Here is a 25,720-nt window from a genome sequence, read left to right on the forward strand (position 1 = left end):
AATGTGGAATCAAGTGGGATTGAATCCTAGGCCTGCTACGAACTAGTTGTGGTCACTTAACTAGTGTGACCAGTGTGGTTTAAGAGTTACTTGACCTCTTGTTGCTTCAGTTTGTTCCCCTGTAAAATGGGGACACTGACAGTACCTACTTACAGCGTTGGTGTGAGGAGTAAAGTAGGCGATCAATGTTTACAACAGAGCCAGCGTGTCATCAGTGGTCAGAAGGTGTTAACTGTCATCTGTATTTACTTCTCAGAAAGAATGTACATCCTTAGGCAAACCTGGTCAGTGTCTTTAAAGTAGGATTGGGTTTATAAGAACAAAATTTACACATTGCTTTCCAGGAATGTTTTCTTTACACGAAGAAAGGTTTAGCAAGTGAGCACAGCCTTCTTCATGGGTACAGGCGTTTGTCAACCCTGAACAATCCAGACCTTCTCCGTGTCTGCAATCCTCACTGGTAGTTCCATAAGCCACATCTTTGGGTCAAGCCTTGCCCAATAACCTAGGCTCTCGACATACCATTCCCTGCACTTTCAAAATGCAAATGTCTCCTAGGAGGTAGACTATCTGGTCACTAAGACAGTAGTTATGAATTCATTTGTCTGCTTTTTCCCTGCAAAGAGCTGAACAGCACGAATGCTCTGAGAATCCGGCTCACTGGGAGGGCTGTTCCCAAAACTCCACCAGGGTTAGCCTTAAGGGCTCACCTGTAACCAAAACTCAGGGATGTAAACCAGGCTGTCAAATAGACATTTTAAAAAACCCAAAATCTTTGTGCCAACTGTTTTGTTTTGTTTTTTAATTTGCTCTTCCTCTCTGTCCCACTGTCATTTTTTTATCACCTAGACCCGGGGTCTCTGTAGGGTCCATTTGGTTAAGATGATTCACTGACAGAGAAGGGGTGGGTCCTCAGCCTTCGCCAGAAAGCCCAGCGTGGCTGGGCAGCTCCACGGCCCACCAGTGGTCACCGTGGCTGAGCAGCTCCACGGCCCGCCAGTGGTCACCGTGGCTGAGCAGCTCCACGGCCGGCCAGTGGTCACCGTGGCTGAGCAGCTCCACGGCCGGCCAGTGGTCACCGTGGCTGAGCAGCTCCACGGCCCGCCAGTGGTCACCGTGGCTGAGCAGCTCCACGGCCGGCCAGTGGTCACCGTGGCTGAGCAGCTCCACGGCCGGCCAGTGGTCACCGTGGCTGAGCAGCTCCACGGCCCGCCAGTGGTCACCCAGAGCTGGCTACGATTCCCTTGCTGCGGGTGATGCTGGGAGGAGACCCAGTGAGGAGATAATGAGGGAAGAGCTCTGGGGGAGAGCCTCCCAAGTTCTGGATCTGGGAGGAAGGCGAGGACAGCCTCCTGGTGGGCTGTCCCACCTTCCCCTCCCACCCCACCCTTCCAGTGGCTCCCGAGGCCCCACCTTGAGCGCTGACAGCCGGAGCCTGCGACATCCGCAGACGCAGGACAGCTTCTGTGGGCCAGCACCCCCGGTGAGCCTCGAGCCAGTTAGCTCAACTTCTGGTTTGCTCAGCTCACTTGTTTCTTATACCTCTTGGTGAGGTTATAGTAATTCCTTTTGGATACCATGTTTTTGATCACTTTGGAACAAGTTTTAGGGATGGGTTTTCATTTTTCCTCACAGCAACGTTTTAATTTTTTTTTTTTTTTTTTTTTTTTGAGAGAAGGAAAGCACACCTGTGTGGCAGGAGGGGGGGAAGGAGAGGGAGAGGGAGAGGGAGACTCTTGAGCAGGTTCCACACTCAGCGTGGAGCCTGATGTGGGGCTCCATCTCCCGACCCTGAGACCATGACCTGCACAGAAACCAAGAGTCGGACGCTTTACTGACTGAGCCACCCAGGCGCCCCAACAGCAACATTTTAAAGACAGTTTGGTTTGTTCCTGCCATGACTCCCTGTCACTGCAGCTAGCAAGGTCCGAGGCCGATAGAGGGGACCCTCCACTGGCAGAGAGATGAAGAGTCAGCACACAGCCCAGAACTGGGAAGGGCCAAGGGGCAGGGAGAAGGGAAACAGGGGACCAGAGGGGCCTTCCCCAGGGGACAAATGGGTCTCCTCTTTTTATCCCGGTGGAATTGCTACAAATGTTTAAAAAGTTTAGCAAAGGCAGCACGTTGATGTTCCGTGAGTGGTCCTCAAGCCACAGAGTGGGCCCTGGAAAGGTAGGCACCAGGGGACCAGGGATTAGGTCCGTGCCCCCAGCCCTGGTCACACCGTGGGGCGCTTCCAGCCTGGTGTCTGAAAACCACCTGGCGCCCCACATGCAGGCCAGGCCACGGGGGCATGTGCGGGCCTGTCCTATTCAGCAGTTTTACCAAAGGCTTGGATCAGGACACAGAAGGCAAATCTATTTGATTTGTGAGCTGCACAAAGTTGATTAATAGCAATGATCAAGTGGGTCATTGATTAAAACAGATGATCCAATCAGCCTAAAAAAAGATCTGGACAAGCCTGAGATGAATGAATCGAAAATTGAATTTAGTAGGAACACACTTTAGAACCCGTGCCCTCTTCCTGCTCATGGGGTATCTCACATGGGGCACGTTCTGTCTCCACCCCCAGAGCTGGGGCACTTTTGAGTCAACTTGACAAGGACCTGGGAGAGGGGAGGAGAGCGGCAGGGGCTCCGGTCCCAGCGTGGTCACTATCTCACATTGCATATAGGGCCGGGGGAAAGGGAAGGGATCGATCAGGTGCATCATATACATGTTATTTCATTCCGTACAACAATACCTCAAAGCAGCTTTTGCTATTATTCCCCTCTCCCAAGTGGGTAAACGGAGCCCCAAAGAAAGCGAAGCAACCAGCCCAGGGTCTCGACATTGGTGAACTGAGGGGACAGGGATGTGGGTGTGGTCGACAGTGTCCCTGATGCCCCCAGTGATCCCCGCCTCCTGGTCCTCCGACCTGAGTGTGACCCGTCCCCCTGAGTGGGGGCTGGACTTAGTGACTCGCTGGAAAGGAGAAGGGAGGGCAGCAGCGGTGGGACGTGGCTTCCAAGATTATGTTCTAAGAAACCTGTGGCTCCTCTCACACGCTCTCCGCCTCAGAGCCTGGCTCTGGGGCAAGTATCTGCTGTGTGGTGAACAGCCCCACGGAGAGGCCACGTGGCACTCAGGGGCCCAAGGCCTGTCAACAGCCACCCGGGCAAGCTCGGGAGCCGAGCACCCCACCCTGGCCAGTCGACCCTTCAGATGAAGCCGCAGCTTTAGGGCAGCCTCCTGAGGGGCTCAGAGCCCGAGCTGCCCGGCGGAACCCCACCCCGAGAAAACGGGACACAACAAAGGTGAGCAGCCGCTCGGTTTGGGGGGATTTGTGCAGCCGTGGAGAACTACCCCAGCGGTCTGACTTCCCCTGCGCCACACGGCCTCCCCGGGGAGTCGCTGCGTTTCTCGGGCCTTCTGTCTGACAGGATGGTCGCTGAAGTCCCTTCAGCACTGTAAGAGGCGGATCAGAGGGAACCGGCTCCCCGGCTGTCCCTGCGGAAGGGCTCAGGATTCCGTGGGCCTGAAAGCCAAGGGTGACAGGAAGGCCCATGGAGGTGAGGCCGGCTTCACAGAGGTCTGAGGGGGCTCGGTGGGCACCCCAGCCTCTCCTGCACGGTTCTCGGGGTCAAAGCGTGGGGCGCCAGCCTTGGAAAAGAATCATGGGTCTGTCTGCAACCGACACTTCCAGAAGTGGGGCCCAGAAGTGAGGCCCCCGGGGAAGAACCGAGGATGGAGGAGAACGCCCAGCATAGAAGGGCTGCGGGTGAAGGCAGAGCATGACACCCCAACGTCTGAAGGACCATCAGGGGGCAGAGACACAACTCCTTCGATGCAGTGTTGGGGGCAAAACTAGGAGGAGGGCGGTGAATTGGAGAGAGGCGGCCCCTGCCTTCAGACAGGACGCACCTTCTCAGAGGATGCTCGATACACACATCGGAGCTCCCTCTGCCCCAGGGCTCTCAGGCCACCACGACACCAGCACGTGTGTGGAGGTCTGCAGGGCAGAGCCTAGGACAGCTGGGGCCGAGGCCGGTCACCCCCAGTGACCGTACACATATGATCACTTTCTAAGTGTTCCACAGTGAACGTGGGAAGCACAGAGGTGCTCTGGAATGGGGCCTTATCGTGACCCGGCCCAGCTGACCTCCCCAGCTCCTGAGGACTTGGTCTTCTGCCTATCCGAGTAAAATGGCTCCACCACCGGGAAGGTTCCACTCCGCAGAGCACCTAGAGGATTGGAGCCCACATGTGAGAGGCAGCCACATTCCCCTCCACACAAAACTTCACCCACAATTGTTTCACCAGAGTTTAAAAAATATACTGATAAGAGCAGAATGTGTATCATCTTTTTTGGGAGGGGAGAGGGGTTCCAGCTACCTAACTTTTTGAGGGAAAACATTACTTATCTTTCTAAAAGTTACATTTGTAAGAATTCAAATGTACGCAAGGAGACCGAGTAAGAAAGGAGAGTTTTTCCCTACTCTCTCACTTCTGATGGCTTCAGTGGGATGCCAGCCTCCTTGGCCACTAAACTGGCAGAGAGCGTTGGCAGCAAAGTGGCCCGGGCTGCCCTCAGGATGAGCCACGAGTCCAGGACAATCAGGACTGGCTTTTCTAACGGGTGGTCAGGGAGGAGAGAGCGGACGCAGGCGGGGAGAAGCTCATGCCCTCAGAAGGGAAAAAGGCCACCGCTGACGCCTGGCCTCTTCCCTAGACAACACCCAGAGGCCACACTCCCTAAAAGGCCCACCTGTCCCACACTCCCGGGTCCTCGTCCCTGGAAAGCAAACAACCGCCCTCACACAGGGAGCGCCCAATCCCACGCCCTGTCAACTGCCATATTCTTTAAAATGTCTCTTTGCTGGGGGGAGGGGAGCAGTCCGGGCTATGGGGAGGGATGGTCCCTCAGGGTCCCAGCAGGGAGGGTGAGGCCAGCCTCTCAGGTCCGGAGGAGGCCCGGGCTACGAGGGGGCGCTGACCAGACCCGTATACCCTCTGGGGCTGGGAGCCTGCAGTCTGGAAGGCAGGAGGAGCCTGTCTCAAGTTCTTTCCTTAATGCCGTCCTCCATCCAGGGGTTCTCCAAGGCTCGCTTACTCTCAGCCAGTCCACAGAGGCTGCCTGAGGAGACAGTCCTCCCTGGTTCTTCTGCAGACACCCCTCCCTGAGATCTCAAGCCCCATTTCGGCCAGCCCGCTTGCTTTCCGGAGTCCCGCCCAGCCTTACTTGCAGAGGACAGCATCGGCGTCAGACAGAGCCTCGTACAAACACAAGTCCTCCATGTCTCTGGTGACCACCATCGTGAGACTCAGAAACAGGGCTGCCGCGGCCAGCCTCATTGTCCAGTGCGTGGACACCTGGAACAGAAGAAGCTTTTAGAGCTGTGGGGCCCTCTGCAGGGGGCACCCTTCTCAGCCTGCGTGTCCCCACCCCAGGAGCCCACTTGGAGGACCAGAGACCTCTGGTAAGCAGAAGGAGAAGGGCGGGCAGCTGCCTGGGCTTCAGCGGCCGATCTGCCACCCAGACACAGATACCTTGGGAGGACCTGGGCCTACTCCAAGCCGGACTCAGTTTGCAGTCCTGGCTGAGGCCCCTCCTCTGTTGGAGCAGGGCTTTGCAGGCCACTCATCCCGGTGGGTTTGGGCAGAAGGACTTATATAAGCCTGTCGCCCCAGCTCCTTGTCCTGGCCCTGCCACTCACCCCGTGTGCAATCTGCTGGCCATAGGCCAGCCAGCCTGCTCCTTTGGCTTTTAAGGCAAACCCTGGGAAGCTGGTGACCCCAGGCTTTGGGCTGGCGGGTGGGGGCTCGGGTTCTGGGGTGCTTGCGAGAGCAAGACCTTGGTCGTTTTTTCTAGGAACAGGGGTCTGGCTGGGCTGTGCCCCTTGGACAGTTCTGCGTCCCCTGCCCACAGTTCCTGTGCCACCTGCCTTGACAGCCTTGGGGCTGACGGATGGTAGGTGGTTGAACACAGTGACCCTGTGTAGGAGGGGCCCCCTGCACTTAGGGCCACCCTGGCCCCGAGGCCAGCTCCAAAGGGCCAGCTAAGGACAGAAGCGCTCCTCAGACTGCACCTTGCCGCAGTGCTGAACTCAGCACTCTCCCAAAATAATAGTCTCTGGAGAAGAAACCAGCAGGGCTGCTGGGGAAGGGGGCAGCTTGCCGTGCGGGGTGCCGGTGCCGTCTGGGAGGAATGGGGGTAGCAGCCTGCAGGAAGTTGTGTGTGTGGGACTCCGACTGGAACAGGAGAGGGCAAGGGAAGATCAAAGGCGGTTCTCCCACTGTCTTTCCAGTTGATCGACTCGCTGTCTTCTCTGAGATGGGGTGTGGGGATGTGCTGGGGGACGTTCTCCCAGCCAGGAACTGAGGATGCCTGGGTCCTGCTCTGAGCCCCACCAGGCTGCTGGGGTGGGGGTGGGGTGGGGCTCTGCCTCACTAGGATGCACCACTTCTCCCTCTCAAAAACAAGTAAAATGCCCCTGTCACTCCTGTGCCTTGCTAAGGAAGATGAGATCATAGCCATAAAGTATATGCAGCTCGAGCTTTAGAGAAACTATTTCAAGCGTTGCTTGCTTTCCAGCTGAATTCCTGCTTCCAGGATCCCGACTTCTAGCCAAAAGCCCTTCTTTGGGGTGACAACTTAAACACACTTCTCAATAATTAGAGTCCCTGATGTATGACTAGGCCTCCCCGACAGAGGACTCATTCCCAAGATCGTTCCCCTACTGGAAGTGTCTCCTGGTAGCCCCCTCACGAGATGGCTGTGAGAATGGAATCGAACAAACTATGGATGTAAGGGCCTTGGAACAGGAATGACCCTCACCTAGGGAATGCTCGTTATTGATGCAGAGTGTAAGTACTCTTCCACAGCCCCATCCATTTGTTCATTCATTCATTCATTCATTTGAAATCCATCTCTCCAGCAGGTACTGAGCCCCTCCCATGTGCCAGGCCCTGATGAGATATAGGGTCAGCACGGTCCCTGTTCTCTCCGAGCTCGCTGGAGAGCCACAGCCACAAGGATGATGCTGCCAGCATGGTCTTCCAAGGCCAAGAGACTCTTGCCTTCAAAGTGGCAGCCACTAGAGAAGCCAGAACTTTCCAACAGCTCTTAGCACCAAAAAATGGCTGTCTGGAGGTGGGGGAGCGTCCCCAGGAGAGGGTTGCTTCTGCTGAGCTTACCCATGTCAGCAATTCTTCCTTATTCAGTATGAGCCAAGCTTTTATCATTAAATCCTCTTGATATGATCCTCTGAAGTAAGTACTATTATTATCCCATTTTACAGAGGAGGGGACTGAGGTACGGAGAGGTTTGCTGACCTGGATCTTGGTCACATGGGTTGTAAGTGGCCGACCTGGGATTTGAACCCATGCCATTTGCCTCCAGACTCCCTGCTCCTTAACCACTCTTTTCTACTGCCCCCTCTTGGAGCTTTGCCGTCCCCTGTCTTTCCCCCTCTATAGTCCCCCTCCATTCCCTTTGTTCTTGGAATGACGCCCCAAATCTCCCACTTAGCCCAGAAGGCCTGCATGATCTGGCTTTTCCTGCTTCTGTCTGCTGCAGCTGCTCAAGGTTTAACTCCAGCTCAGGCCTCAGGCTCCTTCCTGCCCCAGGGCCTTCCTATGCACCGCCCTCAGTTCCCACCCCATTCTGGTGGATAGCTGAAATGTCATTTCTTTAGAGAAATGCCCTGACCCCCAGGTTCCATTCGATTCCTGCGATAGAGAATCAGAGCTCCTTATTCCTTTCCTGGTTATTACGTGCTTGTAATGGATTATCTTGTAATGACTTGCTTAGAGATTAACTTATAGTTCCCCGTCCCCATTCCACAAACTTCTTGGCAGGCTGTACCAAGTCTGCATCCAGCATTCTAAGCACAGGCCCTGGCATTTCTAGATGCTTAATAAACTACCACATGAATGCCTGACAAACTGGCCACCTGTTTCTGATAGTTCAATTTTCATGTAACAGCACCTAACTCAATAAACATCAGCAGGAAGTAACCACTCAGGTTGGCCCCTGGCCCTGGATCCCTTTTGCTTATTTATTTAACCTTCTCTGGTTTGTTTTCGTACAGAGAGCTCTGACAGAGTGCAGTGGTTCTTGGCATTTTCGAATCTGGTCTTTCTCTTGGGGATTCACAGGACTTCATACGTGGAGTCCAAGATCTGGGAACCACATTCAAGCCTAGGAAGGCACAGTGGCCCCTTCCCATTGCCAGCCTGCTTTGCTCAACTGCCTTGTTTCTGGAAACGCCCATCTCTAGATGCCAAGGTAGCCACACTGGGAGCCCCCTTCTTTTCCTCCAGTGATTTGGGCTGTGACCACATCCCAGTGCTATCAGGGAGGCTGAGCCTATTGGCTTCCTGAGATGCCTCGGTCCCTCCAAACCCCGGGATCTGCTGAGCCAGGGCTCCTGGAACACTTGACCCCCCCCTCCCATCCCTCCAAGCCTCCTATTCCTCCAGGCCCCCATCACTGCCCAGATGTCACCTTCCTTCTCTATCCAGACAGACGCTCATGCCTTCCCTCTCTCCTAAACGTTTCCACCTATGCCCTCTGAAATCTCTGAATCTACAGTGAGGGGGAATGTATTCCCCCTCACTCCTTTCCTTCACTCTATATTTAAAAACTGAGATTTATATACCAAAAAATTCACCTTTTAACATGTACAACGCAGTGATTTTTAGTATAGAAATCACTACAGGTTGTGCAACCCTCACAAAGTTATGCAACCATCATCACTACCTAACTCCCGAACATTTTCATCACCCTCAAAAGAAGCCCCAAAGCACAACTCATTAGCAGTTACTCCCCATTCCTTGGGAGCCACTAATCTACTCTCTACTTTTGTAGATTTGCTTATTCCGGATGTTTCATATAAATGGAATCATGCTACAGTTGACCCTTGAACAACATGGGGTTAGGGATGCCAATCCCCTGTGCAGTTGAAAATCTGTGTATAACTTTGACTCCCCCCAGATTTAACTACTAATAGCTTACTACTGACCGGAAGCCTTACTGATAACATAAACAGTCAATTAACACATATTTTGTGTGTTATATTCTGTTTTCTTATAATAAAGTAAGTTAGAGAAAAGAAAACGTTATTAAGAAAATCGTAAGAAAGAGAAAATACGCTTATAGTCCTGGACTGTCGAAAAATCACATATAGGTAGACCCATGCAGTTCAAACCCACGTTGATCAAGGATCAACTGTGTATGTATTCTCTTGCCATCAGCTTCTTTCACTTAGCATGTTTTCAAGGTAATCCATGTTGTGTCAGTACTTCGTTCCTTTTTATGGCTGAATAATATTCCACTGTATGGACACACCACATCTTATTAGCCACTCATCAGTTGATGGACATTTGGGTTGTTTCTGCTTTGGCACTATTATGAACAATGCTGTTATAAACATTTGTATACATTTTTGTGAAAATACGCTATCAATTTTCTTGGGTTCGTATGACAATTCTATGTTTAACATTTTGAGGAACTGCCCTAGTCTTTTTATTTTCTTGATGGTGTACTTTGATGCACAAAAAGTTGTAACTTCAATGGACTTGACTGAATTTCAATCAAGTCCAATTTATCTATTTCTTCTTTTGTTGTCTATGCTTTTGGTGTCATATTCAAGAAATTAGTGCCAAATCCAACGTCATGAAGCTTTTCCTCTATGTTTTCTTCCAAGAGTTTTCCAAACTTAGCTCTTACATTTCCATCATTGATTCATTGTGAGTTAATTTTTTAAAGATTGATTTATTTATTTTAGAGAGAGAGAGAGAAAGGGAGAGAAAGAGAACATGAACAGGGGGAGGGGCAGAGGGAGAGAATCTCTACGCAGACTCCCCACTGAGTGGGGACCCTAACATGGGGCTCGATCTCACCACCCATGAGATCATGACCTGAGCAGAAACCAAGAGTCAGAGGCTTAACCAAATGAGCCACCCAGGTGCCCCCCCCCATTGTGAATCAGTTTTTATATGTTGTGTTAGGCAAAGGTCCATTTTTATTCTTTTGCCTATAACTATCCAGTTGTTCTAACACCATTTGATGAAAAGATTTTGCTTTTCCCATTGATGTCACTTCACCTCTACCTCTTGCCATAACCAGACAGCTTACTTCTGAAGTTCTTCAAAGTGTGGAATGCTCAGTTTCCCACTCCCAACATGACTCAGGGTTGGGAGGTAAGGTTGACTAGCACCCCGTTCCCCTTTGTTGCTTCTATACCATGACTCCTCAGCCCTCCTGTCAAAATCTACATTTCTTGAGGCTTACTCCATCTGAATCAATCCTAATTGGTGTTATCTGCTTTCCTATCACTCCTTGCTCACTGAACACATTGCTGCTTGGCATGGAAACTTTCCCTTGCTCCAAGTCTTGATATCAACCCTGGGTGACATCCATATCCACGAAGATACCTCTTCCAACACTTCTCCCTCCTCTCCAGGCTTTTTTCTTATGGCAACTTCTTGGACATTGTCACCACTAAAAACCATTCCATGCTTAAAATCTTAAATTCAAGCAGGCATTCTGATAACAACCTCTTCTTCCTTTGCTCTCGCTTTGTTACTCTCACTGCATCTACTACTGCATCTACTCTTCCATCTCATTCAGAACTTTAATCCCTTGACCACTGTCCTTTCTCCTTACCTATTCTGACTTCCTTTTCTCTGGTGCCTAGTTCCTGTGAATCTTTGTTTCTACTCTTCACTTGCTACCATCTTCAGTTCCTTCCTCCTTACCCTCATGTTGTGGCTGTTGGGTGTAACTCCAATTTTGAACCAGTCTGCCTGATCCACTGTATACCCTTGCTGCTCCCCACTCCCACCTACCTTGTGCCCTCTACAGACCCTGGAGCAGGGGATGGAGAAAAATATTATGCTAAGTGAAAGAAGCCTGTCACAAAAGACCACATATTGTATGATTCCTTTTATATGAAACATCCAGAATAGGAAAATATATAGGGACAGAAAATTGATTCATGGTTTCTTAGGGCTGAAAGTGGGTGGATGAATGAATAGGGGAGATGGGGGTGATAGCGAAAAGGTATGGGGCTTCTTTTAAAGGTGATGAAAAGTTCTAACATTGTGGTGACTGTTGCACATATCTGTAAATATACTAAAAACTATTGAATTTTATACTTTAAAAGCCATTAAATTGCACATATTTAAATTATACCATATTTTGGTGAACTGTGTGGTATGTGAAACATATCTCAATAAAGCTATTAAAAAAAAAAAAGTCCAGGTAACATCAGCGAAATGATGGACTGGGAATCTCCAAGCTCTCATTCTTTCATGGAAACTTCAAAATACACACATGTATACACACTCCAAAACCAAACCAACCAACCAACCAACCAACCAACAAAACAAACACACAAGAAACCAGAGCTAGGAGCTCTGGAAAACAGCCAAGGATTGAGAGCAACCAAATGAATGCTCAATCAAGAAAAAGTTGCCTTCAAAATGATAAGAAATTTCATGACATTTTCACATGTCTTTGCCCCCACACCCTCCCCAGCATAGTTCAGTCTTGGTTTGGAGGAGACTGAAGCCCAGTTACCAGTTTCCTCTCTCAAACCAGAGGGAGCAAAGCAGACCTTACTACAGTGTTTTAATCTGTCTAAGGATTGCCTGAAGGACTGGTTTCTGTCTGGTCTAACTCAGATCTCAGGGAGGCTAAGGAGTGGGTATTGCTTATGAAACCTGCAAGGAGACTACAGACCTGCAGATATTTAGGGCAGGAAATTATGGGTGGAGATGTATAAAAGATAATATAAGCTCCAAAGAGAAGCTAGGGTGAGATTCTTGGGGAAATTAAGAGATTTAAAAGAAGCTGTGTATATGGGGGAATTGAGAAAGCCACATTCAGGTCCAGGCAAAACACATGCTCAGTAAAGACCAGAGGGGATCTTAAGTTCTCATCTTGGGCTGATCCCTGGGACCAGAGCATGCCCAGCTAATTAATAAAGGTCTTCTTTGGCATACAGCCAGTCTGCAAAGACTGGGAAAGGTAGTTGTTTCTTTCAAATACACAATTTTTAACAACAACAAAAAAATCACAAAGAATAAGAAAACACAGCCATTCAAAGGAATAAAATTAGTCGATATAAACTGTTCCTAAGGAAGCTCACACATCAGACTTAATAAAGACTTTAAAATAACTGTCTTAAATATACACAAAGAGCTAAAGGAAAACATGAACAAAGAACTAAAGACAATCAGGAAAACAGTATATGAACAAAATCAGAATATCAACAAAGTATAAAAATTATGAAAAGGAACAAAATAAATTCTAGAGCTGAAAATGAAATAATTGAAGTGATAAATTTACTAGAAGGATCAATAGCATATTTGAGCAAGGACAAAAAGGAATCCATGAATTTGAAGATAGATGATATCAATAATTTCAGAACACTGAAATTATTGAGTCTAGGAGCAGGGGCAAAAAGAAAAAAGCATAAAGAAAAGTGAACAGAGCTTAAGAGACCCATGGGATACCCTCAAATAGACCAATATATGCATTATGAGAGTTCCAGAAGGAGGAAAGAGAGAAGGGGGCAGAAAGATCATTTGAGAAAATAATGGCCAAAACTTCCCAAATTTGATGAAGTACATAGATAGGCAAATGCAAAAAGCTCAAGAAATACCAAGTAGAATAAACTCAAAGACACTCATACCAAGACACATAATCAAAGTGTTGAAAGACAAAAAATGAATCTTAAAAGCAGCAAGAGAAAAGGGACTTGACATGGACAAGGTGTCCTCCATAAGATCGACAGTTGATTTACCAGAAGAAACCTTGGAGGCCTGAAGGCATTGGGATGATATACAGTTGACCTTCAAACAACAGGGAGGTTAGGTGCACTGACCCCCATGCAGTCAAAAATCTATGTGTAACTTTTGATTCCCCCAAAACTTAAGTACTAATAACCTACTGCTGACTGGAGCCCTTGCTGATAACATAAACAGTTGGTTAACACATATTTTGTATGGTATATATATTTCATACTATATTCTTACAGTAAAGTAAGCTAGAGAAAAGAAAATGTTATTAAGAAAGTCATAAGGAAGAAAAAAAAATCCACAAATAAGTGGGCCCATGCAGGTCAAACTTATGTTGTTCAAGCGTCAGCTGTATTTAAATTATTTAAAGAAAAGACTGTCAACCAAGAATTCTGTATCTAGTAAAACTGTCCTTCAAAAATGAGGGAGATATTAAGACATTCCCAGATAAACAAAAACTGAGGGAGTTCATTGCCACTAGAGATTCCCTCTAAGAAATGCTAATAAGAGACTTTCAGGTTGAAATAAAAGGACAGTAGACAGTAACTTGACGTTAGGTGAAGGTATAAAGATCTCAGGTAGAGGTAAATATATGGGCAAACATAAAAGCTAGTATTATTATAATTTTTCTTTGAAACTCTACTTTTTTAAAAAATAGGATTTAAAAGTAATTATAAACTTTGGTTAGTGTACAAATATATAAAGACATAATTTGTGACTTCAATTACATAAAGTAGGGGAGTGTAGTTATATAGGAGTAGAGTTTTTACATGTGATTGAAATTAAGTTGATATTAATTCAAATTAGATTGTAATAATTTTAGGATGTTTTATGTGGTGCTCACGATACCCACAAAATATACCCAAAAATAAGTAAGAGAGGAATAAGAACATGTCACTACAATTCTTTCAAAAGATCAAAGTCGAGGGAACAGATCCTAAGGCATTTTGTGAGGCTAGCATTACCCTGATACTAAAACCAGACAAGACCTACAAGAAAGGAAAACTAAAGACCAATATTCTTTATGAATATTGATGTAAAAATCCTAGCAAACTGCATTCAGAAGCATATCAACAGTATTACACAACATGACCAAGTAAGATTTATTCCTAGAATGTAAGAATGGTTCAACATATGAACATCAACCAATATAATACACTACACTGAGAGTATGAAGGAAAAAATCCACATGATTATCTCACTTGAGGCAAAAAAAAAAAACATTTGACAAAATTCAACAACTTTCTTCTTTTTTTAAGATTTTATTTATTTATTTTTGCAAGAAAGAGTTCGCATGAGTGGGGGCAGGCAGAGAAAGAAGCAGACTCCCCATTGAGCAGGGAGCCTGAAATGGGAAAGTGGGACTTGGTCCCAGGACCCTGGGATCATGACCCGAGCCAAAGGCAGACCCTTAAACGTCTGAGCCACCCAGGCACCCGGTTTCATTCATTCATTTTTTTTTAAGATTTATTTTATTTTTGAGAGAGAGAGAAAGCAAGCAGGTGGTGGGCAGAGGGAGAGAGAATCCAGACTCCACACTGAGCATGGAGCCCGATCCTGGCCTTGATCTCATGACCTGAGCTGAAACCAAGAGCCAGATGCTTAGCTGACTGCATGACCCAGGCACTAACAACTTTCTTGATAAAAAAAAACAAACAAAAAATAAACAAAAAACCACTCAACAAACCAGGAAGAGAAGGAAACATCCTCAATATGATAAAGGCCACGTGTGGAATGCCCATAGCTGATATCATACTCAATGGTGAAAGACTCAGAAATTTTTCCCAAAGATCAAGAACAAGACAAATTAGTTTGCCATTAGTTTGCCAGGGCTGCCATGGCAAAATGTCACAGATTGGGTGGCTTAAGCAACAGAAACTTATTTTCTCACAATGAGGAGTTATGATTTAATGGTTACAGATTTTATGTTGGGGTAGTAAATGTTTTGGAAACACATAGGGTGATAAATGTTCAACATTGTGAAGGTAATTAGTGCCACTGGATTGTACTCTTAAAAAGAGTTAAATGGTAAATTTTATGTATATTTTAGCCCCCCCACACACCATACACATCCAAGGAACTAGTGGTCTATAGAGCCCACTTTGGAAACACTGACCTAATCCATTCTTCTCACTGTATAGACCACTTGATCAGCCTGTGTAGACTACTTTCCAAATACTCCCAATTGGCTGTGCTTTCTCCACCCGAAGGCCTTTGTACAAGCTCTTCTGTCTTCAAGGAGAGCTATTCTCTCCTGACCCATGACCCATATGGCTAACTTTTGCTTATCCTTCAGATGTTATTTAAACATCAGTGAACGTTCCACATATAGTCCCTGCCATGATAGTATGTATCAGGCCATTTTTATTTGCCATTTACTTATCCTTATCTACCACTAGACTGTTACCTTTATGGGGGAAGAACCACATGTGTCCCGTGAATTGCTGTGTCTGGTACCTAGCACAGTGCCTGAGAAACAGCAGATGCTCAATTACCATTTAAAGAAGGAAGGAAATAAAGGAAGGAGGAGTGGACGTTGAATTCCTAAAGATCACACCTCCACCTCCACTAATTTAACCTGTGTCTCCCTTGAGTTCCAGGGGCAGTGTTTGTTCCTCCCTCGATAGCTCTCACTGATATATTTCTTCTGTTCTAGTTTTCTGGGCACATATTTCATCCTGTGAGGGCCCCAGTTGTTTCTGCACCCCCCACAGTACTTTGAATATAGTAGACACTTAATAACTAAACAAGCACCCACATTCAAAAACAATATGTTGTAAAACAGAATATTCTGACTTTTTGTTGTCCTTCATATGTAAAGAGTAGGAAAGGATGGCAAAGTCTCCCAAAATGCACTTGAGCCATCCTTTAGTTCTCAACTAAAAGATGTTGCTTTTATGCACTTTTCATTTCAGATGATCAATTTGGAAATTGTCTTGGAATGTAAAAGTATCTGAATGTAGTTTCTTTTGTTGTTATTTTAGGAAATGCTTGCTTTCCTTCTATCACGTTTTGAATTGTAGATCTTTAACTTATCAAACAGAAGATGTAGGAACTGGTGGTATTGACAGGGGGTGTGGCATGGGGGCAGTGGTAGAGGGAGTTGCAGAGCTGAATTTTCTAGCAGTTACATTTCCCAAGAGTGAGGAGACTAGGAGAGTGTCTCTGAGATAAGCCCAGCCCTGGCCCCTGAGCCAACCACTCATTTTATCCAAGGGTTCTGCTAGACTTCCAGCCAGAAGCTGGGGGCTTGGGCCACTTCACTCCAAGGACACAAAGTCTTCTCTCTGGTAGCCCCAGCTTGTTGGTCTCAGCAACCAATTATTGACCTAATCACTGCCTTAGCCAGATGTTGTATTTATCAACTCACTTCATCCACAGAATGGAAAGGCCCAGATAAGCTATGAAATAGTGGCATTTTCCAGGTTCATCTGCTGCCCTGTCATCCTCAGAAAGTTGAATATTCTGTCTGTCCTCGTGGAGGTGAGCTTTGAATGTAGACCCCACGAGAGCTGCATATTGACCCCTCTCACCTCCTTTCATGTGCAGATCTGATCTCTGGGTCTGCCTACATATCTATGCATAGGAGGAAATAAGAATTCTTCTTCCTTGGAGGGAGAAATCAAGACCCCACAAAGGAAAGAAACTTCCTAAATTTGTTAGAAGTAAGGCCCATCTGAACTGAAATCAGTAATGCTAATCCCAGTCCAGGACTCCAGTAGTGAGAAATGTGCCAAGGAGCCCTTTCTGGGAAAGTTAAAGAAATGTTTGATGCTCAGACACAAGCATGTAGAAATGCGATGAGTAATGGCCTCAAATCATATGAGGGTAAAGAAATAAAAAATACACGCCAAACAAGAATTCTCTTAAGTTCTCCAGGCCATAGTTCTCATCCCTGAAAACTTCTCATTCTCTCTGTCTCTCTGTCTCTCTGTCTGGCTGGTCCTTAGGGAAAGTCCCTGCCTCCCACCAACCAGGAAGAAGAGCCCCTATCACTTACTCAGAGCAGTGTGGGAACTGTTGGGCGGTGGCTGCAAGGAAGTGAGAAATCTTGGCAGGTTTCTGGGCTGGACAAGATGAGGAGAAAGTTCCCCCCAGGGTGCCCCACAGTTTGGGCCCTTAAGGCTATCAGGGTCTGCCAGTGATGAGAGTATGGGAGTTTTAAGGGAGGTTCCTAGAGTGCCAGGAGAGGAGGCAGCAGTTGGCCGTTGGGGAGGCAGTTGGGGAAAGTTCCAGGAAGTTCCAGGGAGGAGCTAACATGCAGGGTGGGTGAGAATGGGAGGGTTTTCCGGCATTCCCTCTTCCAAGGATTCTAAGGGAAAGAGCAGAAATCACAGAGATGGTTCACCTACCATTTTTCTTACTTTTCAAGATACACTGTGAGACAGGGAGAAGAGGCACGAGGGATGCACAAAGAGAAGGCTGTGGAAGAATAAAGAGAGAAACCACTAAGGCCAGAGTCCCAGAAAGAGACAAACAGTGTAGAGCAAAACTCACATCGACACCGAGAGGAGAGAGGCGGGATTGGGAAACTTACTTGGGGTGAAGCAAGAGCCCCTTCTCCAATGAGTATGGCCTGGAGCCTGAGAAGAATGCAGGGGAACAACCTTGTTCAAGCCCAGGACCTGCCAAGACTGTGGAAACTGCTTTCAGTAGGTAACGTTCTACCAAAATGGGCAGTTGGTGCTCCTGTAACAGGTGATCAGGCCCAGGACAAGTCCCTGGCTTTCAGGACTTGGGTTTCCTGCTGTGTTAAATGACCACCTGAGACCACAACCTTGATTTCCTTCTGGAAAATTCCTCCCAGGAAATTCAAGAAGTCAGTGAAAATCCAGACATCCCAGATGAATTAAGTCAGAATCTCAGGGTAAGGCCTAGACATCAGTACTTTGTTTGTTTGTTTGTTTGTTTAGAGTAGGCTCCATGCCCCATGTGGAGCCCAGTATGGAGCCTGAACTCACAACCCTGAGATCAAGACCTGAGCTGAGATTAAGACTCTGATGCCCAACCAACTGAGCCACCCAGGTGTCCCGACATCAGTATTTTAAAAGTGCTTCTCATGGCATTCTAATGAGCAGCAAGGCCTAAGAATCACTGCTTTAAACATAGATTGATGACAGGCATTTGCCAGACGCTGACAGTACAAACATGAACAAGATTCAGACCCTGCTTCTGATGAGCTCACAGCTGAGCAATGAACATACGCATCCAAACAAACTACAAAGACAAAAGTGCCAACCATGTGCTGAGTTCAGCCACGGAAGCAACCCCAGGGCAAAGAGGAAAGTGTATTAATTGTGTGTTTTATTTTATCAATTTTATGATGGTTTGATGTCTTGAGGGCCTTGCTGGTTGGGGAGAGATGCACCCAGCCGCTTGTCCTTCCAGGGCTAGCTTATTCTTAGAGACTGTGAACACCTCACCTTGGAACACACCTTTCATATGCAAACCAACAACCTTGAGTCCATGCCCCCCAACAACCTTTTATCCAGCTATCACCTAATGAGCCCGTATCCCCCTGCCCTACACTACCCCAGGGCCAGGCACCAGGCAACTGGATACCACCTGCTTAGCCCAGAGCATGCCAGCATTATTCAAACTAGCTGATCCTAAGCTGTTTCCCCTGCTTCACCCCTTCCTTCCCATGGAAAACACAATAAAGTCTCTGGGACAGGCATTTCCCTTGTCCCTCTGCATCCCTCTGCCTCCTGATTGACCTCGGTGATTCCCAGGTGGTACGGCATGCCCCTTTCTCTGGGAAATGGTAAGTAATAAATTCTTTCAATGGCATTGACCTTTCCGTGTCATCACTTGGTTCACCCGTAGAAGGTAAAATCCCATGGTGCAATCAAGACAGAAGCTTTCTTAGAGGAGTGACAAACCGGGAAGGCTTTGAGAGAGAAACAGGAGAAGGGCATCCCACAAGCAAAGGCACTGAGGCATAGAAGGGCCCCAGCGGTTGTTGGATTAGAGCAGGATGGAACTGCTGGAGCACTGAGCACAGGTGACCAAATGGGGGTGGGGGTGGGGACAGCATGCAGGTAGGGAAACCAGGGCATGCTGGGGGGGGGGGGGTTACTCTTGCTTAAATAAGAGGTGATTTATGCACTTATCTGCTCTCCAACAGGCCCCACTAACTAACCCATTTCTCAGTTTGGGCTTCTGTGAGGTTAACAAGGTCATGGTAGAGACCCTAAACACTGGCATCAACATTTCTGGGCCAAAGAGCCTATGGGAGGAGAGCACAGACTACAGAGCCAGGCACAGAGGGGTCCTCTTCCTGAGGTAGAGTGTGGGCTTCTTGGTCTGAATTCTGGACCTACCTCCTTGGTCAAGCTTCTCACTCTCTGAGCCCATTTCATTAGAGTGGACACACTAAGACATGTGTCATGGTTGTCATACAGATGAGGATAGAAGGGGGAGCACAGTTCTTGACTCAGGATATTTGTTTCCATCCTTCCCCCCTTCAACCAGGAAACTTTGTAAATCTGATGGGAACAAAAAGAAATGCATTTCATCAGAACTGCAAGATAGCAGCTCATGAGATGCCAATCAGGAACAGTTCGGTAAGGGTGTCTCTTCCAGACAAGCCCCATAAGGGGTCCTTCTAGATCTACAGAGGGGCCGTGAGGCCTGTTGGCTTAGCCAGTGTCAGCCTCCATCATCTTGTTGTACTAAATTGAGGTCTTAGAACTTTCTTGGTTCCACATCCCAAGAAAGCCTTAAGAAGAAGCTGCAGGGCAAACAGAGGTTGTAAAATGCCACGTGAGTTCAGATGTCCCCACTAGCTCCTGCACCTCTGTGCAGAAAGGAAGGTCTGGAAATGGGTGGTCTTTTCCATCTCTGCTCTCTGCCTCTAGGTGCCCTGCACCCTTGGATTCCTTGGGCCACCGCGCCTATTCCGATGACATTGACTGAGCGCTGACCATGTACCAAGCAGTGTATGAGCATGTAACCTGGGCCATTTACAGCTCCCAATTTCAGTCCAAAGGCCTGTGGATGCAAATGCCCCTGTGCTGCAACAAGCTCTATCTCTGGTTCTCAGTTCACCCAAACTATAGCAGTCCCAGGACATTTTGTATCCTGTGATCTTCCATACTTTTCTCCATGTGTCGTCCCATTCACTAAGCCATTCAGTGGATGGACCTTCACTGGGGTCCTTTCTGGACCAGGTACTACATACCTCTGAGGATACATCATCCTTGCCACTCTATCAGTGTATAATTAGGGGAGATAAAGTGGTCTATACAGGGTTTGGAGAAGACTTTATTTGGTCCCTGTGGGAAACGTGACTGGAACAGCTGCCAATTCAGTTTAAACATCCACTGGGCCCACGCATGTACAAAGAAGTGTTCGAGCTCTTGGGATTTCCTCTAGGATAGATACAACACAGTGCTTGCCTCCACAGTTTAACAGGAAAGATAGGTATTTACTTATCCAACAGTGAAACCAGGCAGTGATAAGAGCTGTAAGAAAATAGTCCAAATAGTAGGGACACTGGAGGGAAATAAGACCAGAACTAAGGAAGAGTTCACAGTGGAGAGGGCAAGCGCAATGAATCTCAAGGGCTGCTTACACAGCTCATCCTTTTTTTTCCTTGAGGGGGACTGGAATTCATGTATCACGTCCTTCCAGCCTGCCTGAGCCCCAGCCTCTGACATCTGATCATTTCCCTGTAGAGTCTTGTTAGATCAGCCAGCCATGTTGACTCTAGGCCTCTGCCTCACACCTGCCCCTGGCTCAATGCTCATGGCCAGGGCCTCCAAAGTGCCTCTCCAGCAAGCCCTTGCACCAAGCCATCACTTCTGAGCAGCAGTTTGGTTGGAGGGTTGAATGCTGCAGCACTGCCCTGTGGAGGAGTGAAGGCAGCCAAGTCATTAAGCCCAAAACCACTGACAGCAAGTGAGTCCAGGTAGCTGCTAGAGGCCTGGCCCGCATTTCAGTGTTCACAGACATCAGCCAAGGAAGAAAGAGCAAGCCTTGGACAAGGCCAGGCTCTAGCTCTTCACTGGGAATGTAATTTGAGACCTCAGAGGAAAAATCAGGGTGGTCTGCCTGGGCCTTCTTACCTTCCTCTTCTCCTGGGTCTTGTCCTGGATGCTTATCTGAGGAGGGGCCTTTGGTAAGGAAAGTACCTGCTAAGATCAAGGTGGATCTTTCGGGAACTCAGGTGGACTGCCTTATTTTATATGTGGCACCCACGGGTGTGATTATTTCCCAAAGCAACTCCAGGTGGATTCAGGTAGAAGGGTTAGGGGAAGCCTTATTCTCTGTGGCTCTGGAGGAGAGATGGATCAAGCCACCCAGATGCAAGATTCTAGCCTATGGCTCCCAGTGACGGGATGAACAGGCCCCTACTGGGCCACTGGAAAACCACAGGGACCCATCAGCAAAAGGCTTAGAGAGACCCCATGACCCCCTACCAGGGCCACTGTAGAAGGGATTCCATTCTCAGCACATGGATGGATTTGGATCAGTTTTTAACCTGTGTTCTTTGGAGGTCTTCAGGAACTTTGGAGGGTTGGAGGGTGATGGTTGGGAGTTCCAACCAAGAGCGTTGATCTAGTTTCTACGTTAGGACTCTGCTTAGGATATATATCTATATCTATCTATTGATAGATGATCGATAGATAGATAGGTAGGTAGATAGATATAGATAGATATCACAGGAACACACGAACGTATCTTATCTATCTATCTATCTATCCATCTATATTTTAACTGATTATGTTAGTAAGTATTCAAGATCTCACTGGAGGGGCGCCTGGGTGGCTCAGGCGGTTGGGCGTCTGCCTTTGGCTCAGGTCATGATCCTGCAGTCCTGGGATCAAGCCCCACATCGGGGTCCCTGCTCAGCGGGGAAGTCTGTTTCTCCCTCTCCTCTGACCCTTCCCCCGCTTGTGCTCTCTCTCACTCACTCTCTTTCTTTCACATAAATTAAAAAAAAAATCTAAAAAAAAAAAGATATCACTGGATTAATTGATGTTAACTTACCTCTGCTGAACCTTTGTTATCTGTTCTACCTTCTCTACACATGTTACCCCTTTTTATCCTTGCAGACATTTCATGAGTTATGGAGTGATATCCCCATTTTTCAGACAAGGAGACTGAGGCACAGAAAATATAAGAACCTTGCCCAAGGCACACAGCTAGTAAATGGTGAGCTAGATTTGAAGCCAGCCATGTTGACTCTAGGCCTCTGCTCTTTCCCTCCACATTTTCCTGACCCATCCTCTCCAACTCTGAGGTCTAGGGTTTGGTGTTTCTCTATTTTTATCAGAACCCTTGACAGCATTGTGAATATGGCTGAGGTTGGCTTCATTGCCTAACCTCCCTCTGCCAAGCCTTGTGTGCCACTTCCATTGTTCCCTCTGGGCTATCAGGGACCTCACCAGTCCATCCTGTGGAAGAACAGTCTGATGGGAGGAAAGGGACCTTCCTGAAAGGCCACCTGTGGCCCACCCCATTTGCACATACAGCCTGGGTATTTTTTGATAGGTGTGAGAGGGAAAGTCCCCTGAAATTAGGAGTTTCAGGGGGATGTCTTGGTTAGCCAATGAAGGAGTGCTGCTCACATGGGGGCCCAATTCTGACCACCCCTTCTAGGAAGAGAGCACCACTGTGGGGAGCTTCTTTCCAGATCCTATTCATGCTTGAGAAATAACACTCCCCTGCAATCAGGCTCCCCCCACTGCCCTGCCTCTGGGACTCCTCTGGCTTACTCCCCTCTCTGTTCCAGCTCTCCACTCTACCCTGACCTGGAAATGCCTGTCACCCTCCTTTGCCCTGCTTCCAAATCTGACCTTTCTTCAATGCCCACTTCATGCTCATTTCCTTCTTCAAGCTTTCCATAAGTGATCCCCCAGACCTACAGCACTTAGGCTGACATATCGTTATTTGACTTTCTAGCTACAAGTCTCATCTTCTCAGATAGGTTACAAATTCCTTGATAGCAGCTACCTTGTCTTTGTATTGGCAGGGGTCCTTGGGAAAACCTCCTTTTGAGTGGCTTGGGCTCCCCAGGTAGATGCTACTTGGTAATGATACTGTCTTCCTTTGGTTACCAGGTTGCCTACTCAATGAGTAGAGCCTATAATCCTTGGATTATAAACACATGACACCATTGCTTCCCCCAATGGCCCTTGAAGGAGGTTCTTCTCTGTAAGACAACCAGTCAGCCACATTCACCAGAGCCCTCACGGATGACCACCTCGAGAGCAAGAGCATAGGGTGGCCTCTGGGCCAAGACAGGAGGCAGCATCAAACTTACATTTTGTCCTGTTCATTTCTGATGAAAACATCACATCTTTCATATTGTATCATTTCACGATATTTTATCATATCATATAGCTCACGGAGATCTCATAGAGGGGTCCATAGTGTTAGTTCCACCTTTGGAGGTAGGTGATCAGTTTCAGCTAGATCAAAGAGACTTTTATTTCTTTCTTTATTGCATTTTAGCACTGAGTGCTACACTTTGCAGGCACTCTGTAAACATTTGTTGAGGAATCAACAGACATGGGGGAGCTTCTGGAAAGCTCATGTCGTTTGCTCTGCTAAGTTAGGGGACTTCATTCCAGATGCTCAGTGTTGATTATACCACCATTATAGTGTTAGAAAGTTTCCTTGCGCTACTGAGGATACGTATCTGAAAATGTGTTCTGTTTGGTCTTCCTCTGGCCAGCCAGAGCACTGTCACATGCACAAGCATGCCTCTGTACTCAGGGCAATGTTCCTGAAAAAGGGTCTAAACAGTTGTGAATTGGAGCCCACTGTAACTGCTTAGGCTCACATGGGAAGAGCTTATATAAGTGAATAATTGCTACCTACTAATCGTTTCCCTTTGGGTTTGCTTAAAGCTATATGTCCTTGGTATGTGACTGCCAAGGGATAAATTTCTCTTTTTTAAGATTTTATTTATTTATTTAGAGAAGACAGAGAGAGCACAAGCTGGGCAGAGGGAAAGAGAAGCAAACTCAGAGCAGGGAGCCCAGCATGGGACTCAATCCCAGGACCCTGGGATCATGACCTGAGCCAAAGGCAGACCCTTAACCGACTGAGCCACCCAGAGGCCCCGGGATAAATTTCAAATAAGGTAAAATCATCACTCACCTGCAAATGTAAACACATCTTACAATTTTTATTTAACTCATCGTTAATGAGGGAACTGGTAAGATCTTATAACCAGTTCAAAGGGCAATCCAAAGAACGGACACACTGACAGATCAGGAATGTTGACATGAACACACAAATGGCAGCAAAACTTGCTTCTTCCATGGAGGGAAAAGGAATCACTGCACCAAACTGATTTATGTGTCTATAGACAAGAATTATTCTGCGTTGTTTGTAGTTTATCTACAATTTACAGAGTTGTAAAATAGCACAGGTCAATGAAAGAGATAAAATCACAGGAAGCCTGGAAGAGTGTGCTCCAAACAATTTTCCATTGCAGACACTCAGGAATCTCATTATTTTATACAAAGTTCTCTACATGACAGAAGTGACGTTTGATGTCAATGGAGAAAGGACAAGCTATCCAATAAATGGTGACAGGGCAACTGCATTTCCTTGTGTAAAAATAAAATGAGATATGACACCATACTTTCCACAGAACAAGTTTCAGGGGGATTAAAAAATGAAATCTTAAAATAGAAATTTTTAAGCCTTTGGAAGAAAATATAAGAGAATAAATTTATGACCTTAAGGTAGGGAAGGAAATATGACAGAAGAGACACAAACTATATGAAAAAAGTGATAGATTGGCTACTTTAAACAAAAAATCTTTTTTTCATCAAGAGACCCCAGATATATAAAATCTTGCATTGCATATAGCCAGTAAAGGCTCAGCAGGCAAAATTCATAAAGAGTTCCTACAAATCAAATCAGGAAAGACCAGTAAGGCAGCAGAAACAGGTGGGGGCAGATGCTTACCACAGGAAGAGGCTGGGAGTACAAATTTCTTGGGAGTTGTATTTTGGCTGCCTCCTCAGTGCCCTTCAGATGAGCACAAGCCTCCCAAACCATTCAAAGGAGATCAGAGAGATGGTGCAACCTGGATATTTACTCAAAACCATCTGTATCCCATGCCAGCTCCTTGCCCAGATTCCTCAGGCACCAGATTAGCTAGAATTGCAGTTACTCTGAAGACTCCCATAGTGGAGGCCAATTCTCTTTCCATCATGGAAACTAGGATCTCATTCATTCATTTATCCATTCAACAAATATTTGAGTGCTTATTTGTGTCAGGAACTGAGGATATGGAGGGATGCCACCTCCTGGAGCTTTGTCCTCCAGGGCTGATTAAGGAGTCAAACCCTAATCACCAATAAGAGTGCCCTCCCAGATGGAGACAAACACCAAGGAAAGGCTCTGAGATCCTGCTGTTCAACCCACTCCAATGAGTTTGTAGGTTTTTGTTTGTTTGTTGCTAGTTAATTTTATACTTACAGAGAAGTTACAAAAATAGCACAGAGAATCTCTTGTATACCTTGCACCCAGCTTCACCTAATGTTGACAACTATCTTGCATGGCCAAAGAACAATTATCAAAACTAGGAGATTAGCCTTAGTACTACACTACTCATTAAACTACAAAATTTATTTGGATTTCATGATTTTTCCATTAGAGACCCTTTTCTCTTCCAGGATCCAATCCAGGATCCTACACTGTATTTAGTCGTCATGTTTCCTTAGTTAGGACCAGTCTGTTATAGCTCCCTGGTGCTATAGACTGAATATATGTCTCTCCCCAAAATTCATGTGTTAAAGCCTAATCTGCAATGTATTTGGACCTGGGGATTTGGGGAGATAATTAGGTCATGGGGGTGGAACCCTCATAAATGAGATTAGTGTACTTATAAGAGACCCCTGAGAGCTTTCTCACCCCTTCAACCATGTGAACACACAGAGAGATGGGGTCCATTATGAACCAG

General features: G+C 47.0%; 1 protein-coding gene across 1 annotated transcript in view; it reads right to left on the reverse strand.

Moving 5' to 3' along the window:
• The window catches only part of PEBP4 (phosphatidylethanolamine binding protein 4), a 201,198-nt gene extending 191,306 nt beyond the window's left edge, over positions 1-9,892 (reverse strand). Inside the window, exons 1-2 of the mRNA XM_088020993.1 lie at positions 9,845-9,892; positions 5,222-5,352 (exon numbers count right to left, since the gene is read on the reverse strand). Coding sequence (XP_087877119.1) covers positions 5,222-5,352; positions 9,845-9,892 — 179 coding nt within the window. The remainder of the gene's footprint in view (positions 1-5,221; positions 5,353-9,844) is intronic.
• Positions 9,893-25,720: the final 15,828 nt, after the last annotated feature.

The sequence above is a fragment of the Eumetopias jubatus genome, unplaced genomic scaffold, assembly GCF_037043125.1.
Source record: "Eumetopias jubatus isolate StellerSeaLion01/CBP00866 unplaced genomic scaffold, mEumJub1_p1.0 scaffold_2, whole genome shotgun sequence".
In the NCBI taxonomy this organism is placed as follows: domain Eukaryota; kingdom Metazoa; phylum Chordata; class Mammalia; order Carnivora; family Otariidae; genus Eumetopias; species Eumetopias jubatus.